Source organism: Chanos chanos, chromosome 5, assembly GCF_902362185.1.
Source record: "Chanos chanos chromosome 5, fChaCha1.1, whole genome shotgun sequence".
Lineage (NCBI taxonomy): Eukaryota > Metazoa > Chordata > Actinopteri > Gonorynchiformes > Chanidae > Chanos > Chanos chanos.
Genome location: NC_044499.1, coordinates 8,014,374 through 8,034,736, shown reverse-complemented (window position 1 = coordinate 8,034,736; position 20,363 = coordinate 8,014,374). Strand labels below are relative to the sequence as shown.

The window sequence follows — 20,363 nt, the reverse complement described above, 5'->3', positions numbered from 1 at the left end:
TTTGACTACATCGTGTTTTCATCCGGTGTTGCCACATAGTTTGGCAAGATTTCAAGCTTTCATCTGTATTCAGCTTTGCGATAGCATTACAAGCCCATGGAGGCTGAACATGACTACAACATATTTTATTCATGAAGCTGTAAGCATTATGTCACAATTAAATCTGGATGGAAAGGAATTTAATGGAATAATACTGGCTACCTTAATATATATATATATATATATATATATATATATATATATATATATATATACATACTGTATGTGTGTGTGTGTGTGTGTGCTGGACTTATTTCCGGTCTAGTCGAGTGAAATCAGTGATCAGTTTCAAGTATTTTTCGAAGATTTCCCGTCCATCACCGAACTTGAGACAAAGCTGAGGGTATCCAGTGAGCTAAAAATATCTCTGTTTTTTTCATGTACCTGTGTTCTTATGAACCCCCCCCCTCCCCCCCCCCCCCCCCCCTCCATCGTTTTCCCCACAGCGAAGGTTAATAGGTAAACACCTGGTTCTTGGTCAGCAGATACAGAGTGAAAACATATAATCACTCCTTCAGAGAGGAATCGCCCTGAGAAAGCTACACAGAGAGCGTAGCCTAATTACATTTTCATCCTCTTGTGTGATCACAATGAAAATGATGCCTGAAGGAGCCAAAGGGACCATTTGAAAGAATATTTGTTTTGTGTACCCCACGCCTGAATTTTTGTTCTGGCTCCAAGAGTTATCATCAGAGACGCGTTCATTTAATGATTTTCAATAACGTTACCCGAAATTCAGTTAGCCAACGCTCTTATGCTGTTAAAGATTTTCAATTTCAGAGATTGTACACCTGTATGGCTATATTTGGATTAAGTGCATAGCTTTAACGAGCTACGTTTTCCATTTCTTTTCAGTACATAGCCAAGATTTTCCTATCGTGTTCAGGCATCAAATATACCAAACAAACCTTACCATTGTCAGACAATTTCCATTGCCTCTAAGCAACTGCTGCCCTCCTTAGAAATTAGATCTTGGAAACCTCAGATCATTCCCTAGCAGTGACCTATACGACGGCATAACAACAGAAATATCCTGACGCACCCGCTTTCTCTCAGAACCTCAGGGCAAAGCCATCAAAGACAAGATGATTGTGTGGCGATAAACCAAGGCTATAGCCACTATTTACATGAGAATGAAAGAGGGACCAAAAAAAAAAAGGAAAACACAAAACAAAACACACATACACACACACACACACACACACAAAAGAGTCATCTCTCCCGCACCAGTAATGCGTTTGGAAACAACTTTACAATTCATTTTTAACAGCATCCTAGCTTTTATTTTGGAGCTCTGGGCATAAAAGGAAATGTGCTTTACGAAGGAACACTCCCACAGGCTGCTGACAGGCCTCACTGGGTTACGTGCTTTTGATAATTGGTACTGTAGGGAGGCCCGAGGTTATGGAAGACTAGCAGAGTATTCTGTACAAGAGTCATCAAAGCCTCTTTTCATGAACCTCTCGCTAGTCTCCTTATCAGTCAAAGTCTTTAAATCATTCCGTCACACAAAAAAGACACTCATATGCACACTCAATCAGGATTTGGGTCGTAGACTGTTATCACGGACTAACTTCATCAAGTGGAAGTCCATTCACCTTTATGAAGAGTTTTCCCTCTTACGGGAAGGCTTTTCAATCTTAAGACATTTATCCCTTCGACTCTCTAATTAATGAGATTCTTCGTTACGAGATAGAGAGACGCGGCAGTCTGACTGTATCAGAGGCATAATTCGGATGAGAGATGATGGGGAGGGGGGAAAAAATGAGACCCTGGGTTTTGTCTGTTGTTGACAGTGAAGTTGCAATTACTGATTTGCCATTTCCAGTGAAATCCCAGCGCTATTGTTTTAAAAGGCAGCAACGCCATGATTGATGTGAATGTTTTTGTAGCTTAATGGGAGCCCTGCCACTGACACTAAAAACTGTGACTACGCCATTGTATAAGTGGAGCATCCATCTATCAAACTGTCACGTGGTGGCATGCTTCGCGCAGATAAGCTAATTGCCTTTCACCAAATAAAAAAAAAAAAAGGACGAAAATGCCCCGATCTATAAGCGACATCTCGTAATTTCTATTAAAAAAAAAAACGTTTAAGAGGAGTGTATAGATGTGCGAGTCGACAACCATAACAAATGACGAGGGTGGAATTAAGAGCTAATTAAACCTGACGCTCAGATCCGCAGACGCGCTGGAACAGTTAGCGAGCTGATCTGTATCAGCTTCATGTGCCAGAGGTCCTGCGATACATTTACCGCCCAGAGTTAGCATATCCTTTGAGAAGCATGCCTCAAAATGATTGAAGATAATTCTAAAACATTTCTCTCTCAAAGGCCATTATAACAAATTAAATCAAAGCGCTAATTCAGAAATCTCTTACAATAGCACACTAATCACTTAGGATGATATAATAAAAAGTGTTTTTTTTTTTTTTTTTGAAGTAATTGTTTTAAAAATGAACAAAAATGGTTGAGGAGACAGACACAGTAGACACTGTAGAGTTTTTCTTTTTTTGTCTCTGCTTTTTTTTTTTTTCCCTCCTACTGTTTTTCAGAGCAAAGAGCTCAGTGCCTCTGCTCTTGGACCAGAGGATAACATCAGGATAATAAGAGGATTAACGTGACATAATTATTCTTTCTTCGATGTTGTCCTCCAGTTCAGGCTAAGAGTAGATGCAGAGATGGACTAATCTGCAATATTGTCAGAAGGACTATCATAGTTCCTGATGAGTCCGCAAGGCAGATTCATAGCTAAATGATTTGGGGCTATTGGAGAGAGAGAGAGAGAGAGAGAGAGAGAGAGGGAGAGAGGGAGAGAGGGAGAGAGGGAGCGAGCATGTGTACTGTGAAATGTAAAAGCATCACCACTAACCCAGTAAAATTACACAGTGTTGAGCACAAACCCTCATTAACACAACTTACACACATGCATGCACACACTCGACATAATTACACTCGCGCAACGTATTGAAAGTTATCGCACGTTATAAAAACGAGCGGGCAACGCGAGAATAAAACGCAAGTCGAATTTGCCGGATGTAAATAATACTTAATGGTGTGCACTGCTACTTCATCTTGGAGTACTTCTATAGCCTGAACCTGTACTTCGGGGTGTAAACACGAGATAGTCCTAATCGCCACGCTAGCATTTGTAAGTCTGCCGCGTGAAACAGAGAGGTGTTAATTAATCGAATGTTTCTGCGGCGGTCGCGCAGTCACCCAGTGGGAGTGATTTGTAAAGCTCCATGCGGGGCTTTAATCTGTGGGCTGCAGTGGGGCATTTACAGCCTGTTTTCAGGCTCTGAGTGGCACAAATTAGGCCCGAATTCAACGGCTCCAGCAGTCGGGCCTGAGCTGACACCACAGGCTTGGAATGCACTAGGTATCCTGGGACTGTAGGAAATGTGTTCTTCCATCTGCGCGAGGGAGGGAGGGAGGGATGTAGGGAGGACAGGGTGAGGGTGGGGGTGTGGGGGGGGGGGGCGGAGGGGTGGGGGACAGGCAAACTCATGTCTGCAGCCTTTGGGAGCTATGAAGATAGCATAGTGCTTTTACTTCCCAAATTACTGTCACAGCCAAACTCAATGAGAGCTCTGAGTCTGTGCGCTAAGTTGTGCAGTAATTTAATTTGGAAATACAACTGCTCTGTTTGGCACACAGCAACCCCCCCCAAAAAAAGTAGTAAATAAATAAATAAATAAATAAATAAGCCTAGGGATTCGAACAGGACAATAATTCGACAGGCAAGACTGGGCGGCACAGGAGAACTGTACCGAAAATGAGGAAAAAATAAAATAAATAACAACTAAATTTCTCAAAAGATCTGTACAAATAAAATTCGTATTGTTGTATTGCTCACGTTACTCTGTGTGCAGGGACTAGCCGAACCCTTTCCAGAACTGAGAGGAATGAGGGTGGCCAGAGTCGCGCCCCTTTAACTAAACTGCTCCTATATTTATGTAAGTTCGCTTCTATGTGGTCATTGTTGAGGGATTTCAGTGTGTGGAAAGCACCGAGCACAGCTGCTGAAAACACAGTAATACCCTGCTGCAAGAGGCAATCCCACAACCTATTTGCAGAGAAAAATACAGAGCAAGAAACTGTAGCATGCCTGTGCGTTTGATTTAGCCAGCTGTGAAATTGATAAGCCACAACAAACCTCCCATGTCATACAAAATAAGTCGCGATGCAAACATATATACAAAACACAGCAACCCCCCAATAAAAAAAAACCAAGTAGGAGCAGGAGACGAACAGCTATACGCACGGACCCTGAATAAGCTTCCTGCATATCTCCCGTAAATATAATTTATCATATCCAGCTGCTCCCCCGGCATATTCATTCTTCTCTCTCTCTGAATTGTGTGGGTTTGTGGCCAGGGTGGGTGCATAGGTTGTCCCTGGAGGCCAAAACGGTCTGATTGCGGCTAGCATTAAAACAGAAAACGAGAAAGTTCCCTTTGTGCTGGAAACTCTAGGGAATAAAAATCAAATCTAGGGACTGAAACTGAATTTCTTTCTATCACTTGCCAAAGGCTAAAATGTTGTTCCACTCAGACTAACATTCTTTTGCAATACCAAGTAACCCCAGTGAAAAAAAAAAACCCAAACTGCTGGAAAAAAAAAAAAAAGAAAAAGAAAAAGAAAGAAAATCTCTCAAATACAGCGACGCTCATTCTTGGTACTAGTGCAAATGAGCTGTTGTGAATAGGCGGCGGCTGCGTGTGTGCGCGTGTGCGAGGAGGGCCTAGTGATGCAGTGCACCATTGGGACCTCATTTACAGAGAGTGAGGTGCTCTACAACACTGTACATCTAAACTCTGACAAACAAACTACTTAGCAATTCATTTATTCATGCACTCCAGCACAAGAGACAACTACATTCACTATATTTTACCTTGTGTTTTGGGTGCCGATGAGTAGCGTTAAGAATACGGAAAGCTTTTTATCTGCGGTTCTGGCAAGGAGAAAGTCAGCATGCAAATCACTTGTGTTTGTTTTTTCCTCGACACTGATGCGTCTGAATCTAAAGCTTAGGCCAAGATGGTAATCTCTACCTGTAAATATTAATGTTGTAATTCGACAAATGGGGCACATCTTCCTTTATGCCGTTCTGTAGAGAAAGAGTGACTTATAGCATAAACAATATAAAGGCAAGTTACCGACTTAGACAAGAGCATGTAATGTTTATTTTATTTTCTTCTCCTCTGAGATGCTATCAAATTCTGGGGAAAGACAAAAAGCTTGCAGATTTATTGGTTCTGCATGAGAATTTCCGAACCCACCTGGAATAGAAAGAGTGGAAGCAATAGGAGGCTCTGAACACGATTACTCTCTTCTCTTCTCTTCCAGACGCACAGTCAAACACATCTGATTTAGAAGTAAAAACCTGCTATTTGAATCTGCGCTATGCAAAATAATGGGTTTGGAGCTTTGGGAAGTATTATTCAATTTCATGGCTCATCGTGGAAAAAAAAAAAGCGGGGGATTTTTTATTTTCCTCACAGATATGAAACCGTCTGCCGAATTGCTCTTCCCCGGTAATAAACAATAAACAATATCAAGATGTATTTTTCGCCCTGCGCATGCGGGGCCAAAATTGATCGCGCTCCTCCTCCATCACGCCATCCAGAGCGGAGCAGAAAGATGAAAGGCCATCATCACCGGGAGACTGGGCAAAAGCCAGGAGGAGGCGCAACCCGGGCAAAATGACTCAGCCGCCGTGCGGGGACCGACCGCTTTCTGAAGCCAGCTCAGAACATTAGCACAGAGATGGCTTTGCTCCTTTATTCCCGGGCGCTAACTACAGGCTCTGGCAGGTTCAATTAAAACCAACTGGCTCCGCAGCGGTCCGGGCAGGACATTGCTGCATCAAGGACTTAAGCTGAGTGCAAAGTATCATGCGCTTGCTCTATAAAAAAAATAAATAAATAAATAAAGTCAGCAAAGCTTGAACCTGCGCATCTGAAGCCCTGAGCAGACCATGCATAATTAACACGTGTTACTAATTCACATCTAAAGTGGTTCCATGTAATATACTGCAAGTTTAATTAAACACTTGTACTCCTTAATGGTCTGCATCTCTGTAATGTGTTGTGAATAATAAACAAGAACAACAAAAAACAACTGCATAGGCATATGGTCACACGTTATCAGTTCATACGTCTTGGAAGAACCCAAGGAGCGCTATTGTAAATTTAAGACATCTTAATATGATTGTGGCAAAGCGCTTTCAATTTTTTTTTTTTTTTTTTATATTGAGGTTTTTACTGCGTAAGGCAAAAAAAAAAGGGATTTCATGACTGACATTATACATTCAGTTGGCATATTTAAAAAAAAAAACCAGAAAAAACGTGTGCTTATGTGGTTTATAATCGTGCAATATTTGGGAGCCTAACATAAATAATGGAAAGAGAGAGCAGTCCCCGCATCTGCTCAGAAGTTTCTGTAAACAGTGAAGCGATGCTCTGAACTACAGAGAGTGAAGAAAAGTCCACAGGCTGAGTGAACTCGCTCAGACTCACATAGAAAAGATAGATCTTTTCAGAGGGAATTCCTCCTGACGGTATTGCCAAGCGGATTTATTCTGCTGCGCGGCAAACGCAGCCGGGGAGACAAGTCAGGTACGCCGCTCTTTCTTGGAGAGGGGCTTAAAAACAGCCGGAGACTCGCATCTTCAGTTCCTTAACCCCTGAAACGATTCAGCCTCTGACGCTTACTTTCTTTGTGAAGAGGGACAGAAGTTGGAAAAGAACAGAGTTTATTTTTTTTTCTCCCTTCTTTTTTTTTTTCCTCCAAGGTCTTAGAGGAAGTCACGGTCGGTTTTTCACTTTCAACTTTGTTTGTCATGCCATTAAATTCAAGTAATATCCTCTGTCTCCCGTTCTCATAATGCAGACATTCACAGACTCTCAAGGTGGTTGTTTCAAATGTCAAGCTAGAGGCCGTGTTATTACAGGGCTATAGAGCAGGAGGACGGCCAGAACATTCATTTTATAGCCATTTTCATAAGTTCTTTGGCGCGATTGAATTTTTCAGTAATCTGCACATAGGTGACATTGTGGAAAGCAGGGGGGGGGCGAGGAAGAGGAGGAGGGTTGTCAGTAGTGTTCAAAAACTGACAGACAGATTGAGGGACATCAGTGAAACCTCACTATCAGAATACATGTGTCAGTCTTTATGATAGAGTATGGGAGAAGCAGTCCCTTGCACCGCGCCGTGATTGACTACCTGACCAATAAATAACAGTCCTGCATTACATATCTTCTGTCTGTCAGAAAGAAAGAAGGGGGGAAAAAAAAAAAGTCTCTGAGCCATCTCTTCATGATAGCCAAGGGGATTCAAAGTCCAGCCTTTTGAATATATTAAAAAGCAGCGGGTGACATTTTAGAAAACATCAAGAGTAAAGGAGAGGTCCAAAGAAGAAAAGTGCAAATTGGTCTACACAGAGGGAAAAGGTCGCAGGAACAGAGCAGGCCATCAAACTGAGAAGCCATTTACTTTTTTTTTTTCGTTGTTTGTTTGTCTGTCCCTCACTCACACACACACACACACACACACACACATCCTGGTCTATGTATTCAGTGTGGAAACGTGAGACAAGAGTTCATGTCTGTCTTATCATCAGTCAGTGCTATACTGGCATCCAGTGGCTGAATGCCTATTCCAGCTCACACCTGTGAACGAACACACACACACACACACACACACACACACGTAATTATTCCCTTTTATGTGCATGTATACACTCACACACACATTTGCCCATGCCTGTGGAGATGATTATGAATAATACATCATTCCACCCCCCTACCCCCCAAAAGTTGGTCAGCATTTTTTTTTTCCCCCAAACATTTCCTTCATGGCCTCTGAACCTCTCAGAAAATGATTTTTTCCTGTCTGAGGAAGCAGAAGACGAGTCCGAAAACGCTGTGACTCGCTTTTGACTCACTACACGTAAAATGATTATGATAACCGCAATTTCGCTCACTTTTCAAAACGTACCCGCCGTCTATGAATATCCAGTCAATAAAGTACAGGAAGCAGTTGGAACTGATGAATATGTAAATCGTGTGAAACTCTTTTCATATACTACGTATTGCTAAAACACTTAAGCATAGATGTGTCTACAATTTTATATTCAATTATCTTGCCCCAAGTTAATCCATGGTTCAACAACAATTTTAATTTCATGGAAGAGTACACAAATACCTGGGGATGGAAAGATTTCTGCATTTTAATAACCCAGGCTGGAGCCAGCCTCTCAGCCCCCCCACCTCAACCGCGCCCCCCCCCCCCCGTCACCACTACCACCACTAAACATTGTGTGGACCTCTCATGCCTTCACCCTTTCTGAAAAATAAACAAGCTCTCAGTAATCTATCAATCAAGCATGTTGCTATGGCAACTAATGCAAGGAGCAAGACCCAGTTCTCCAGTAAACCGCACTCTCCATCACTGATATCAGCAGGGAATCTGAGCGTTCTTCACAGGGCACGACGACGAGGTCCGGGGGTGTTTACCCCTGAAATCAATATAGGATTGACGACAGATAATTAACGTGAAATATATCCGCCATAGCTGAAGCTCCTCCGAGGACGATTTAGATTCGCATAGCTGCGCGCGTGCACCGGAGCCATTGTTACGCACGTTATCCATGAAGTCTTTCCTTTTTTTTTTTTTCCCCCCACATATTCTTCCAAAAACACACGCAACGCTGACAATTACCATGGATGTTTCAGAATGAATAGCGTACTTTTAATCCTTTTACTTAGCGAGAGCAAAATGTACTCCTCTGTACGCTGCTCCGGTAGCATAAAAATGCACAGAGGAAAACAAAGCTGTTATTGGTAGAGGCTCATTAAACTCTTCTCAGACCATTTTAAATGCTAATTCCTCACTAGCTCATGGGCATTTTACATTAATGCTTGTGATTTTATTTTAATCCGGTGGAGAAGAGGGCATAACATGGATATCAAAACTGTGTATAAATTAAAATGGAAGACTTTGACTAAAATGACTTTGGGCAGCTGATTTAAATTCAAAAATTCTAAATATAAAAGTGCACTTCAGAAAATGAAATTTGATCTTTGGAGCTGTACATGAAGACCTTTAAAAAAAAACAAAAAAAAACACTGTTATAGATGCTTATGATGGGGGGGGGGGGCGGCGGCTAGAAAACCTGACTGTGGAAGAAGCAGTGGTCAGTCAAGTGATGTTTCCAGCGTTAAAAAGTCAAGCTGAAACATCACACTCACGCATTCTTCTTATAATGCCCCTTTCAGCAGGTTTCTGCTGATAGAGAGAAAAAAAAAATACCAGGCAAAGGCTGGATTACACCAGCTCCGACTACATACTGCAAAAAAAAGAGAAAGAGACACAATCTAACCCCCCCCCCCCTTCACCCAAAGCAAAAAGATGGTCATCAAAATGATCAAACGGCAGGGCTAAAGTTAAGCCGCCCCGACGATAAAAAACAAACAAACAAACAAAAAAAAACCACATACATGAGAGAGCATAAATGAGAGAGCAGCTGAAATACTGAAACAGAAAATATCAAACTGTATTCTGAGAAGCATAAAGAGGGTTGACGAGGCTTTAGAGCTATTGATCAGCAGACTGCCGAACGCCATCCGCTATTAGCTTGAGACAAAGTAGGTTTCGGATGACAAATACGTGAGCCTAAAAAGGGCACGAGGAGTTATTAAGGCGGCAAAAGCGACCCATGTCTGGGTTGGCCCCGCGGCATTCGATTTAGAGAATTGACTAAATACCCGGCCCTCCTCAAGTCGTATCTGTCCTGCTGCTTTATCCGTCACTTATGTCCCCCCCCCCCCCCCCCACAAACACTGAAACGCTGCATGATGGTAGAAACGCATGCAACATGTATGCGCTGACACTGAAAGGAGGATCACCACTGCGCTCTGACAGCTTCTCAGAGAAAAATTCAGTTGACAGTTGGAACTGAGACCCGTAATTAGTCGCGCTGATGTTTGTGTGCGAGAGAGGGAGAGAAGAGAGCGTGAGGGAGAGGGAGTGAGTGTGTGTGTGTGTGTGTGATCCTCTGCAAAGCTGCACACACCAGGACTCCTCGATAAACCGTTCGTCAGACGCACAGCCGCCCGGACACACGCGCTATATTAATCGTGATTACGCGCTTAAAGCCATGAGGCACGTTTGACCCGTGCTAAAAGCTGGAGACAGCCTCTGGACCCTGCCTGTCGTCAATAAAAAAAAAAGCTGCTCCATTCGTGTCCGTGCGGCTGGGAGACCACGCCCCTCCATACATCAGACCCACGATACTTTCACTTCAAGACAATGCTGTCACATCTCTATAACAACACCTTTTCATCGAGTTTCTCTCGAGCCAACGGTATTCAGTGCATCTCCCAGTCAACACAGTCACGTCTCCCGGACAACAAAGGCTCGTTTTGAAAATGCTAACATAAAATGAGTGGGGGGCGGGGGCGGGGGGGGACAAAAAAGAGTTCTGGTGGACAAGGTTAAAAATTTCAACATTTGGAAACTATTTATTGAACATTTGCAACCAAATATCTGTTAAATACATAACTTTCACTTCTTACTTTTTTTTTCCGTTATGCCAGTATGTCAGAGACAGAATACCAATATTTACACTTTGTATAAGGAATGTTGCATGACACTTTAAGGCGCGGAGTCTTTTGGCTTTCATTTGATTGGAACGATAGATAAAGAGCAGGTAGTGAAGCAGTCTTAGTGGTGAAATCATGATTAGGAAGCTAAGAGAAAAGTTAATATATATTTTTGCCTTGAATATCTCATCTCAAGTTCCTCCAAATGAGGCCAAGTTTATAAATTATACTTTCCAAAAAAAAAAAAAACAAAACAAAAAAAAACAAAACAAAAAAAAAAACCCTTTTGTATATTACATATATAGGTGCCCCTACCCCCGCATAAAAGTCACACCTGTAGAAACTGCGCGGCCACTCCTAGGCAACAGTTTTGAAGGTCTGAAGTATCAAGTTAGTTTGATGGATAAGCCTGTTGGCGCTGATGAAAACGTTTATTGCCCTGTGGATGAGACAGAGGGAGGAAAGCCCAGAAAATGTCGTTAGGGATGCTCGTCTAATCTCGTGTCGTATGAAAAATGGGCGATTTTGAAGAGCTGTGTCGGCGTGAAATAAAGAGCCTGTACGACTAAATCAATGAAAAAAAAAAAATCCTAATTTGTTTTGTTTTTTTGTTTTTTTTTCAAATGCGCTGCAGAACTTACTTTCCATCTTTGAAGTATGTTTTCAGTGTGTCGCTGAAGCTTTTGGAGTATTTCACAAACTCTTTCTTTTGGTGTTCAAGTGCCTGGAAAAGAAAACAGGTGGGGAGGGGGGGGGGGCAGCTTAGCTAAATGACTCGACTACAGCTGACAGCACAAAAGAAAATCCTCCTAGTTTTTACCTTATGACACGGTTAAAGGGGAGCAGCAATCAGCTTAACGCATAAGAAAATTAGTTATTTGACCGTGTCAGACTAGCCGCAGCTAGAAAATTAACGGAAACTCACCCGACGGTTCTGATACTGATATTTCTTAAACACGTTGTTGACTGTGTCCAGAAGCTCCTTTATAGCGCTTGCAATGTCTCTGTGGATAAGAGTCAGACAGTGTACAGGGTGTGTATTTTTAAAGACAAACGAAACGACTGAAAACAAAGAAATTTCTTTACGCAAGACTGAGGGGAAACGTCAAATCATTAATCAGTTTCAATACGAGCACTGTTGATAAAACAGAGTCTCAGATATGACTAACGATGACTCAAACTTTTATCAAACATTATCTGTCTCTAGAGACATTTGTGGCAAAACCCTCTGAGGAATGCTTTGGCAAGGCTTTAAACTTTCTGAGGTGTAAAAGCAATTAATCTAAAACGCAATTAGCATTAGGGTGAGTGAGCAATCAATAAGAAATATTCAAATGACATTCAGGAGGGAGACGAAACGCGACCCAAGGAAAGATGAACAAATGGCGTGCTCACTTTATAGTCTGGAGGAAGCGCACGCGGTCATTAATCTCGTCTGGGATTTTACTGAGGATCTGTTTAAGGGCCCGCGCTCTCTCGTTCAGGTCCTGGAACTCCTGCTCCGGTCTCTCAATCATATACTCTTCAATGGGACGCACAAGAGACAGTACAGTTACAGTACAGTACACACAGGACAATGGAAAAGACTCATACGCATTTGCAGGTGACGGCAGCTCAGTATCAGAAAATGGAGGGACAGACGAGAAAAAAAAAAAAAATGTAGATGCAAATGAAATTCTACATTATTCATGAGGAAGAGATGTTTTATCTTCTAAGTGTTCAAGACAAAAAAAATCATATGAGGAACCTCTGTCAGAATATTGAAATAGAAGACAAGGGGAAAAAAAAAAAAGTCTTACCCTCCACATCATCGGCTGCCATGCGGAGCAGCGACTCTGTGAAGTTGATTTCCACATTCTTCTTCTCCAAGATCTTCATAATGATGTCCTGAGTGAGTCCTGGATTCTCCTTCTCTGCCTGGCACACGGCAGTCATCACACCATCAGTACATTTTAAAACGCTAAACTAAAATGTTGGTATACAGGTACAGAAAGACACGTTCTGTATCTGTGATTGTGTTGAACTTTGTTGTGCTGATTGGTTGCGAGCAAGACTTTATTCTCAATTAACCATACCTACATTGTTCAGTGAAAGACGGCTCAATGAAAACAGGAAGTTCTTTTTAGTTTATTCTACATTGTGAGACTAGAACAATATTCAACACCTCAGTAGTACAGTTTAACCTGCATAGGACTGAACAATAGTGTGGCATGTAAATCTCTTAAAATTCTAAGACTACTTCAATACTGTGAAATAGTCAAATGTTAAGGCCACGGTCCAATCTCCATGCAGGACTCTTACTTTGATGAATGCTGCTCTCAGTGTCTGTGCTGCTGACAGGTTTATCCTCTCCAGCTGTCAATCAAAAGAAATACTGCATCAGAGTATAGCACATGCCATTGTTTATTTAAGGTACACAGTGTATAATTCTGATGTAAAGTGAAAGACTCTGCTCCAATATGCAGATGTAGAAGAATAAAAACATTATATACAGGTACTTTCCTTTGTACTACAATATGTCAGGTGCATTAAATTATGCTTTAATAACCTAGGCAAAAAGAAATCTTGATGCGATAAAAGGTCGGAAAATATTGCACAAATGCTTGTTTTGTTCAAACTATGCAAACTTATCTTTGTTCCTCAGAGTACTCAGGTTAAAATGATAGCTAGGTTATAAATATCTCCCTCACGTTATCTCATCCGAGTGAAGTGACAGCTACCATCAAGAATGTAGTTCACTCCTTGACAACAGGGTGGAGAACATGTTTTAACAGACTCAGATGGACTTTGGCTATGAATTACCTCATTGAAGACAGGGTACATAACCGCGTATAGTGTCATAGAGACCATCGAACTTGTCTCAGCTTCATTCTTCATCTCTTCCATTGTCATCCTCGATGGAGGGCCCCCTTAGGTGAAAATGTGCACGAGAGGCAGGCTACAACTCACTCACAGCCTTGTCCTCAGGAAGTCCAAAATCTGTCAAAAACACGTCATTTAAGAACATAACTCGCTTCGTCAAATTCTCACCGTATTGTTTTTTTTTAGAAAGTGTGTGTTAGACTTAACAAGAACGGCAGATTAAGGCGATTACACCTCAGTAACAGATGGCGTTATCTTATCGGCCGTAGGATTGACTGAACGTCGAACCGTTAATGAGTTGGGCCGGGCAACACCTGTGCTACACCTGGCTTAGTCGCTCACAATTAGGAAACTGTGTGGTATGTAGTTTTAACAAATTGTAGATGTGTTCACTAATACCAGACAACAATTAGCTAAACCTGTAACATGAGACATCACTTTACTGGACTGGATTTCAATTTAAGCACAATAAACGTAAGGTTAACTAGTTACCTACAGCCCATTCGATGTAGTTAGCTAAAGAGCTAGCTGTGTAGCGAGATAACTGCATATTAGCAATTATTTCTGTGCAGTCACCAGTACTGATACTGTGTACAGCTCGATACAATGTCTAAGCTGCTGAGTTGATGCCTGGCTTGTTTTCTGACAGTAATTAATAAAATCCACAGTTTAAAAACGCGGCTCATGTAAGGCCAAGCAGCTATGCTAGCCCTTTAGCTTTAAAAGCGAACTAGCTCACTAGCTGCTTGGCTAGCTCTTCAAACGTTTACAGGCTAAGTTGGGTAGCTAACCTATCAAGCAAGTCAGTGGACAATTCACAATGTATGTCAAAATTAATGTAAAATCAGCACAATTTAAGCAACACAACAATACCCTCTCCGTCTCTTTCTGAAAAATCCAACTACGCGAGCGATTATGGGAACGGCTTCCTCTACCACCAAATGTAGCCGTGTTTTCTTTTCAACTTGAGGAAGGCGGAAGTTTTCTCAATGAGCTGTGCTTGGCTGTTTAACTTCCGTCTGCTTGCACCGCCCATAAAACTATCTATCAAAACTGTCCAGCTTTCTAAATATAACACTACAGTGTGATGTTCTTGGAGTGGCTTGGGAGGTACTTCACCAAGGGACGATGTAGACACGTAACGATGTCTTTGAATGTACTTGGCCAATGACTCAAGAATTTCCAGCGCATTTTTACAGCCTTCAGCATTATTATGTTTTATGGGAAATAGACAGTTGTAATAAAGAAACTTTTAATATCGCAAGATTTGAAATTTGAAATTGCTGTATAATAATTAAAAATAGTACAATACAGAATTTCAATCAGTCAAATATTTCTTAACGCACTGGATACGTACATCACATGTGAGTTACATAATCTCATCCAGGTAAGGGTCATTCACTCACTTGTTTACTTGAAACTAATCTTGTCTATGAAAGATTAAGCCTTGCTGAAGACTAAGTGGAGTGTAGTTTACACTAGACCAAGTCTTAATCTTTGTCCTGAAAACCAGGCCATGTATAAGCTCAGCACAGTGTTAAGGGTGGGCCAAAACCCTGTAAAGATCACACTTTAGTACAGGTTTCATTTCACTTTCATTCGAGGACAAGCACACATTGAGAAAATGGGTAAAGTCCGTGAGCAGTAAACCAAAATCTACAAAATGTACAAGAACCAGCACAAAGTGACCTCAGTAAACGTCATAATCAGTCTGTGAGCTCGTCACATCTCAGCTCTTTGTTTGGAGTGTCTGTCCCCTGGACCTTCCCCTTCAACCACTTCATGCTCCTCATAGTTTTCTTCCCTGTTGTCCACGTCTTCTTCTGTTCTGGTTCCAGTCAGCTCTTTCTCTCCATCTTCTTCTTTCCAGGTTCCCTGAACAAAAATCATATTCGCCACTCAGATTTTTAATATGAATCTTTTCCTGGCGCTAAATTCATTTCCTAATCGTAAAAGCGACTCGCTAACCTCTTCAACATTGTCCTCCCCATATGGATAATCTTCACCCTCGACCTCCTCCTCCTTTGGCTGTTTATCTTCCATCAAGTCATCCAGAGCCTGCGTTAAGAGAGAGGGGGTGCAATAACCGCACTGCTGTCTGCAATTATGCCAACTAATAAGTCTGAAATTATAGTGGGAGAGCGCGTATGTTCATTTTTGGAAAGTGACTCACGCGCACATGCACTATGCGTCTTATTTCGCAGAGGTCAAAATGTCTTCCGAATAACCAGAATTCAAAATGAATCTATCCGCAAATCTTGTAATCAAAGCGCCACAGATTGAAGACTTGGTGCTGGTCCATGTTTTAGGGCTCAAGAATATTCCCTCACCTCTTCCTCCACGTCTTCCTCATATTGCTCATCCAGATTGTCCTCCTGTCGGTCTGGATTTTCTGCCATCTGACACAAGCAAAAAAGAGCCGTGAGGTTTCTAGCAGCTATGTTTACCATTATACCATTACTGAGTCATAACAAATATAATCCCAGATTTACATATAAATCAGAAATAACCGATGAACAGCTGATGTTAACACATCTCCTCAGGTCTTTTTGAGAGAAGTTTGATCAAATATTAAATAAAATTTAAAAGAATCTGATCGCTCCCACTGACCCCCAAAACCAGGCTATTGTAATCTTAAGATTTCTAATCAGCTGACAAGAACGCAGTGGGAGTGAATTTATTTTTTTTCTCATGCAATTGTGCACTGTAAGTCGATGAGAAACTGTCTAATGTTTAGTGTGATTAAGTAGATTTGGAGGTCTCTACATGCATTTAGCAAAATTACACAGAAAAAAACTGTCTAAAAAAAAAAGTGTGAAAACAACCTTGTCAACACAAAAGCTATTCAGGGAGGTTTGCTCAAGCCAACACCTTCTATTCACGTAATACCCCATGCTATGTGAGCAGCCATTGTCTCTAAGGCAGCAGTGCTAAGGTCTGCAGCCATGCTGAGACTCCTCATTATTTTGTGAGTGAGTGGAGAGAAGTTTGACCTCCTCCCCTGGTGTGGTCCTATTCTCCCTCACCACCAGATGCTCATCTTCCTCAACCCTCTCCTGTCTCTCAGCAGGCTGACGGTCAGTGTGTTCAGCCTTCTGTGTCTCCTCCTGCCGCACCTCCTCCTCCGTCACCTCAAACTCATCCTCGCCCTGGTTGTCGGGGTCGTCTCCAGGATTTACCTCCTTCTGTCGAAGCACCTGCATGCAGGGATAGTGTAATGAGTGTGGCAGAGATGAAACTCAATATAGGGCCTCTAGTTCATTCTGATGGAGCTAGAACATGCATGACAAAGTGAACCACGCCGCTGAGAGTCAGAAAACACACACACACACACGCGCGCGCGCACACACACACACACACACACACACATATACTCACCCTCTCTTGAGTTTCTATGTCATTTATCTCGTCTTTGACCTTTTTTTTGTCGTTGGAATGTGATTCACCTTCTGCAAAGCAGGACACATAATTCAATGCCATACCACAATGTAAAGACATGATATAAAGACATGGTACTTATTTAATACCATGACAAAGTAAAAACTGCAAATCATGTGTACACACTGTGTAAAAAATACGGGGCCACTTCATTTTAACAGGCTGAGAACAGGATGCATAGCTTTTCTCAGTTCACTCAATTTGTGGGAGAAAGTTGTTAAGAGACTACACACCAGGCTGCCTCAAAATTTTAAAAACTGAAGTGATCTCTCTCTTTTTTTTTTTTTAACTCTGCAAGAGTTGGGGGGGAAACCTGAAGGTAACGAGGGTCATTGCAGCGACAACCTCTTTTCTCGTATTTTTTTTTTCCTCTGGGTGGGTGGTTGGGGGGGGGGGGGGGTCACCTTTATTTTAGGAGGAGTTTCCTTACCACTGACAATGACTGGTTCCAAAGTCTCAAAATGAATGTCTGGTCTTTGGACCCGCTCTGTCTCTCTCTTCTGCTCCTCATCCGTTTGGCTCTGCTTGTGGTCATAGTCTGGCCCCATTTCTACAGTGTCTGACAGAGAACGCACCGGTTCAGGTTTTATCCTCTTTTCTTCCTCTCCTCTCTCCGGTGCTGCTCTTTTTTCTCCCTTTTCTTCTCCTCTATGAGGTAAATCAATCCACTGTGCCTGTTTAAACTCTTTTTGTTCTTCAATGTCATTTCCCATCTCTCTCACAATGTGCAGTGAATGATGGGATATTTTCAGCCTTTCTTCAGCCTTAGGGCTCACCTGCTCACACATATTACACAAGAACATTTACGTAAGGCAGAGTGACTAATGCGTATAGCTCCCTTATTAATGCTTACAAAAACTGATTTCATTTAAATATATTATTTACCAGAACAAGAGGTCACTGAATTCGCAAGGAATAAATACATATTCATGCATGTACATAAAACCATTCTTCACATAGGAACTGCACTTGTAATTAGACAAAGTGACATCACAGGAAATGAAAAAGATGTCTTTCAGTGTGTCTAACCTTTGTGTTTATTTGATTATGAGGGTGTCCTTGCTCCTGATGTGGGTCAGGCCTGGGTTCAGTGGTTCCCACTGTGTAGCTCTTGGTCAGCTGGGACACTAATTTGGGAATCTGAGCGACATTGTGGATACTGGATTTCTTGACGAGTGTATCTTTGAGTTTTTTGAACTCCTCCACCTGGAGCTTTGTAAAAAAAAAAAAAACTGTATACAATTTGGATTTTATACTATAAGTATATTAAGAGGAATGTTAGGTGTTATAGGCAAAGAGTTTGAGACTTAAGGTTGCTGATGAGGCTTAAAAAAACAAAAACTATCAGACATGAAAGCACATTTGCAAACATGCAGAAGATTAATTGCTTAGAAGAAAAAAAATATCATTTCAAGATTAAGTGCCTTGCATGAATGACTAATCTGTATTCAGGGTGTTAAAAAGGAGTGTCCTTAAAGGACTTTTATTAGCTCAGTGGTGTCACCAAGGAAAGCGTAATAGTCAACAAACACACAGCGAATCAGTAAGGTGTGGCTATCTGGGAAGACACAAAAATAGAGCTCATTTCTAGTTATGACAGCTGGGCTTTAGCTTATTCAGTTCAACTCTGACCCATGAAATTCCAAAGGTGCTTTGTTTCTACCATCCTCTCCATTTCATGGACTCGCTTTAAGGCGCACAACTCTTTTTAAGTCACAAAATTAGCCCTTAATTAGAAGCCAAGGGTGACACTATTTAAGGATTTGAAGGTCAGAACTGAATGGCTCTGCTCTAAACAATGACATACTAATTAAAATGAACTGTGCCTTGAAACCTACCAATGACGCTCCATCTTATATCAGGCTCCAGTTCTCAGTCGGCTCTGTGGAGCTAGATGACACCAGTCAGTTATTCATAGATTTTAAGTGTCAACACTCCACTACCCTAATCTAATTTTCCCACTGCTTATATAATGTCTCCAATCTCCTCACTGTTTACTATGATTTTCATAATGCAGAGTTAGAAAAAATGGCAAATTAGAAGTGGTTAGCGATTTTTTTTTTTTTTTTTTTAATTCCGAGACCTCATCATTCAAGGACCATTCTCAAGTGTTGTGTTACTGGGTTAACAGAACATTTACAACATGCAGTGAAAGACTCAATTTAGTAGCTCGGTCATTCCGTGCCTCCAGCACAAACACCGAGCAATGCCTCATCATCTACCCAGTTCAATCAATGCCCTTCTAAAACAACACGTTTTAACATCAGTCACCTGCACCGCAGCAAGAGCGCTCTTGTGATCCTCTACCAGAAGAGTGAGGCGATCATTTGAGGTCTTCAAGTCCTTGTGCTGTTGCTACAGAGTGAAAACAAACAGGAATGGTCTATGTCTTACTATCGTTATCGGATTTATCAGTAATAATCCACAGCCATTTCACACTTAAGTTTAAGTTTAGCCCGTGGGAAGCTCTTTAAAAAAAAAAATAAAAAAAATAACAGAAGTTCTTAAAAAGAAATCTTGTTCCCAAGTTGAGTAAATTTTAAAAAGACGACACGGTGGGTGGCCTTGAAATTTAAAGAGGAGTTCAAAGTACTGTGCGGAGGGGCTATATGCTAGAACGCTGTGAATGGTAATGCTTCATGCTTAATTAGAATTCTGCCCTCTAATTTCAGGATTTATCCCCACACCCCAGGAAACCCCTGCTATCCATCTCACTCGCACGTCCATTAACTGTGTATGAATGTTCTGGTGGGCTCTCCGTAGTTGCCTGTTTTCCTCGCGTAAATTGTATGCATTCTCTAAAACAGAAAAGACAAAAGAAAGTTGTTTTTGAAGAAAAACAAACCCCTCCAGCATGACATAAAAATGCATGAGATATATGACAGAAATGCTAAATCAGTCAAAGTGTTTCGATTATTAGCTCTGTTACTACTCATTTCAATACTATCCTTAAAAAAAATGCAGAAGGACAGTAATATTCCTAAACTTACTCTGAAATCAATCACATGGTCACTGAATCTTAGTAACAGATGATAGACAATGTCAGGCTGAAAAAAAACATCTGAGTGTGTGATGTGTCCACAGATGTGTTGGAGAGAAAAGTAAATGTTATCTCTACCTTTGAGTCTGGAGATCTCCATCTCCTTCTCCCTCTGCATTTGCTCTACTTCTATCCTGTGTTCATCTACAGCATGTGCATGGCCCTCTCCTTCACTCTGGTGTTTCTCCTGGAGTTCATCAAACGCTTTCTTCAGATCCTCATGCTGGTTCTACAACACGCAGGGAAGAGTAAAAAAAGAGGTTGGTGGTAACCGTACAAGTAATTTTTTCTGGTCTGTGATGAACACAGTCTTTGTTGTTCAGTCGAATGCCCTCAGATTCAATAAACTGATGGTACAAAATAAACAGAGAGCTG

General features: G+C 41.5%; 1 protein-coding gene across 1 annotated transcript; it reads right to left on the bottom strand.

The window, feature by feature from the left end:
- Positions 1 to 10,540: 10,540 nt before the first annotated feature.
- On the bottom strand, positions 10,541 to 14,465 carry pdcd10b (programmed cell death 10b). The gene is made up of 8 exons (XM_030773762.1): positions 14,384 to 14,465; positions 13,451 to 13,627; positions 12,950 to 13,003; positions 12,448 to 12,565; positions 12,044 to 12,170; positions 11,574 to 11,652; positions 11,290 to 11,372; positions 10,541 to 11,087 (listed from the first exon to the last, which is right to left on the bottom strand). The coding sequence occupies exons 2-8, from the start codon at positions 13,538 to 13,540 to the stop codon at positions 11,006 to 11,008; spliced, it is 633 nt and encodes a 210-aa protein (XP_030629622.1). The 5' UTR covers positions 13,541 to 13,627; positions 14,384 to 14,465; the 3' UTR covers positions 10,541 to 11,005.
- Between the last annotated feature and the right edge of the window lie 5,898 nt (positions 14,466 to 20,363).

Excerpts from the sequence above, each read along its gene's own strand:
- pdcd10b (XM_030773762.1), bottom strand. The coding sequence starts at position 13,540 with ATGACAATGGAAGAGATGAAGAATGAAGCTGAGACAAGTTCGATGGTC. Across the intron at positions 11,653-12,043 it reads CGCTTCCTCCAGACTATAAA|AGACATTGCAAGCGCTATAA; the intron begins GTGAGCACGCCA and ends TCTTATCCACAG. Across the intron at positions 11,373-11,573 it reads ATCAGTATCAGAACCGTCGG|GCACTTGAACACCAAAAGAA; the intron begins GTGAGTTTCCGT and ends TTTCTTTTCCAG.